The sequence below is a fragment of the Postia placenta genome, assembly GCF_002117355.1.
Source record: "Postia placenta MAD-698-R-SB12 unplaced genomic scaffold POSPLAscaffold_208, whole genome shotgun sequence".
In the NCBI taxonomy this organism is placed as follows: domain Eukaryota; kingdom Fungi; phylum Basidiomycota; class Agaricomycetes; order Polyporales; family Adustoporiaceae; genus Rhodonia; species Rhodonia placenta.
In genome coordinates this window covers 1-2913 of record NW_020170039.1, presented here as the reverse complement: position 1 = coordinate 2913, position 2913 = coordinate 1, and the positions used below count along the sequence as shown (strand labels likewise).

Sequence of the window (2913 nt, the reverse complement as noted above, 5' to 3'; positions counted from 1 at the left end):
TAAATGTATTGGTTAGTTCTCACCGAAGCGATGGTGAGCAAGGCTCAAACCTAAGGCTAGGGACAAGTAAATGTATTGGTTAGTTAGGTAAGAAAGGAATACAAGTGAGGGCTTACTGACCTAGGGACAAGAGTGTCGCGACTTGAGGTCAAGCGACTGGGGAAAACCTAAGGGCTGGGGGCGTCCGACTGAGTCTTACCGAAGCGATGGTGAGCTACGCTCAAACCTAAGGCTAGGGACAAGAGGTCGAAACTGAGGTCCCTAGGGCAGCAGAGGCCGGCTTATATACAGGGGATGTTTAGGGGAGGCTGTGCGCATTGGTTCGTGTGCAGCTGGTCCGTGCACAGCATGCCGACGTGGCCCCGGGGGCCGGTGAGTCAGAGGGGCTGTGTCAGCGGAGCCCGAGCTGTGCCGTGCACTGCCGCCCCATCTAATCTAATCGTACAGTAGATAACAATGCGTCCATATCGGGCATGTAGTACAGAGGTCGCGGGTTCAAGCCCGTGAAAAGGAAAAAATTAAAAAAATGGCTAGACGCCGTACCAACTCATGACATTACCCCCCCCTCAACGGCGCATGACCTCATGCGAGGTGCCCTTGCCCATCTCCCACCCGGAGCAGCATTGTGCCTCAGTCAGCGGCGAAGGCATTGGCTGAAAGTTGAGACCACCAAAGACAGCGGCGTTGAGGCGGCGAGGGGCACTCGGATTCTTCCGGTGGAAGTCGGCTATGAGGGCCGGCGCATTGGCAACGTTGCGCGCCGGTTCCCATGACGTATGCGAGTCGTCATAACCCTTCCACTTGACGAGGTACTGCAGCTGACGCCAGAAGATCCTCGAATCTTTGATCCGCTCAACCTCGTATTCCTCGTCGCCCTCAACCTCGATCGCAGGCGGCTCCTCCAGCTCCCGGCCCGGGATATCGCTACGCGTGTACTTGCTGAGCAAGGAGACATGGAATACTGGGTGTACCGGCACCGACTTCGGCAGGACCAATTCATAATCCAAGTCTCCGAGCTTTCGCCGCACGGCATATGGTCCAAGGCGCTTGGGACTGAGCTTCTTGCTCGGCTGTTTCAGCTTAAGGTTCCGAGCGTCAAGCCAGACCTTGTCCCCCAGCGCGAAGACCGGTGCCTGTTGCACGTGCTTGTCGTAGTATACTTTCATGCGCTCGGCTGACAGCTCAAGCACAGAGCGCGTGTCGTCGCGAATCTCCTTCAGGATCTTAAGCCGGTCGGCGGCAGCGGGCATCGCAGACATCGGATTGATCCGAACCTGGATCTCAGGATTGTACCCTTGATGCAGGAAGAAAGGGGAGTGCCTGGTCGCGGAGTGAACTCGGTTGTTCAGTGCAAACTCCGCGAGCGGCAACTGCTTCGCCCAATCATCCTGCCTGTGGCTTGTGAAGGCACGCAGGTACTGCTCAATCTCCTGGTTCCAGCGCTCAGTCTGGCCATCTGTCTGGGGGTGGAACGCTGTGGACAGCGCCAGCTCGATCCCTAGTCCCTTGTACACCGCATGGAGATACTTTGAAGCGAACTGGGGACCTCGGTCTGATATGACCTTTGTCACGACTTGACACGGCGCCTAGCCGTTTTTTAATTTTTTCCTTTTCGCGGGCTCGAACCCGCGACCTCTGTACTACTTGCCCGATACGGACACATCGTTATCTACTGTACGATCAGATTAGATAGGACGGCAGTGCACGGCACAGCTCGGGCCCCGCTGACGCGGCCGCTCTGACTCACCGGCCCCCGGGGCCGCGTCGGCATGCTGCGCACAGACCAGCTGCGCACGGACCAACGCGCACAGCCTGCCCTAAATCTTCCCATGTATATAAACCAGCCTCTGCTGCCCTAGGGACCTCAGTTTCGACCTCTTGTCCCTAGGTCAGTAAGCTCTCCTGTACTTACTTCCTTTACTTACTAACTAATACATTCTTGTCCCTAGCCTTAGGTTTGAGCCTCGCTCACCATCGCTTCGGTGAGAATCAGTCGGACGCCCCCAGCCTTCCAGTTTTCTCTAGTCGCTTGACCTCAAGTCGCGACATTAGGTCGAAACTCCGCAAAGCTGCCGGCGTCCCCTCAGGACCCCTTATATTCACTTTCCTTTCCCACAGGTCGGGTGGTGCGCACCACTACGGTACATTACGATACGTAGATAGCGTACATTACATCGCCAACACTTAGGGAACGAACCTTTCAGCACCTGCACTTCAGTGGGCGGTGCTTGTCCTTAACCGGACGCGTGGACTAGGTTCCTGCTGCATACTAGCCAAAAGCAGTACTGGGCCCCACGTGAATCGCGAACCCTAGTGTCATCTCGGGCGCCGTAGGTGTAAGCTAGTCTACCACGGCCTTTCGTAGTACGCGCACCTTCCCGTCCTCCCCCCATCCATCGTGGCTGCCTGCCAAGGCCAGATCCACGCATTCGACTCCCAGGACCTCATCGACGTCTACATCCCAGATGGCCCTGAGACTGTCCTCTACCGTTGCGAGCAGCAGCCGTGCCCAAATCGGACACCCCGATCGATCGAGGAAGATTACCCTCGTTACAAGGCGATCCGACGAGCGCAACACCCGCTTGGACCCCGAAGCACCCTCGCATCTCGATCTGCCTCGCGGCACTCTCGCCCTGTCTCCCCTACCTCCCGCCTTCCCCAAACTGTCGCCGAGTCCAGTCAAGCTCGAGGAGATCTCCCTCCAGACCCTGCGCCAGAGCCTGAGCCTGAGGAGGGTGAGGGTGAAGAAGGAGTCTCGGAGTCCGAGTCCGCGGATCCTGCTCGGCCCGCCTCGCCGACAGCGCTCGCCCCCGCGTCAGCAGTCCCTGACGTACGTAACCCCCCCGCCAAACTTCCTCCGGCGCCTTCACCGCCGACTCCGCCGAGAGGCCGCTCGAGCACTCGCTCCTCCCG

The 2913-nt window shown here is 58.2% G+C and overlaps 1 protein-coding gene across 1 annotated transcript; it reads left to right on the top strand.

The window, feature by feature from the left end:
* Nucleotides 1-1769: 1769 nt before the first annotated feature.
* Nucleotides 1770-2830, top strand: POSPLADRAFT_1111023 (hypothetical protein; the record flags this gene model as incomplete). The annotated part of the gene is made up of 4 exons (XM_024483369.1): nucleotides 1770-1831; nucleotides 1950-1982; nucleotides 2119-2155; nucleotides 2366-2830. Coding segments are annotated over 4 exons (597 nt in total), but the record flags the coding sequence as incomplete, so codon positions are not given.
* Between the last annotated feature and the right edge of the window lie 83 nt (nucleotides 2831-2913).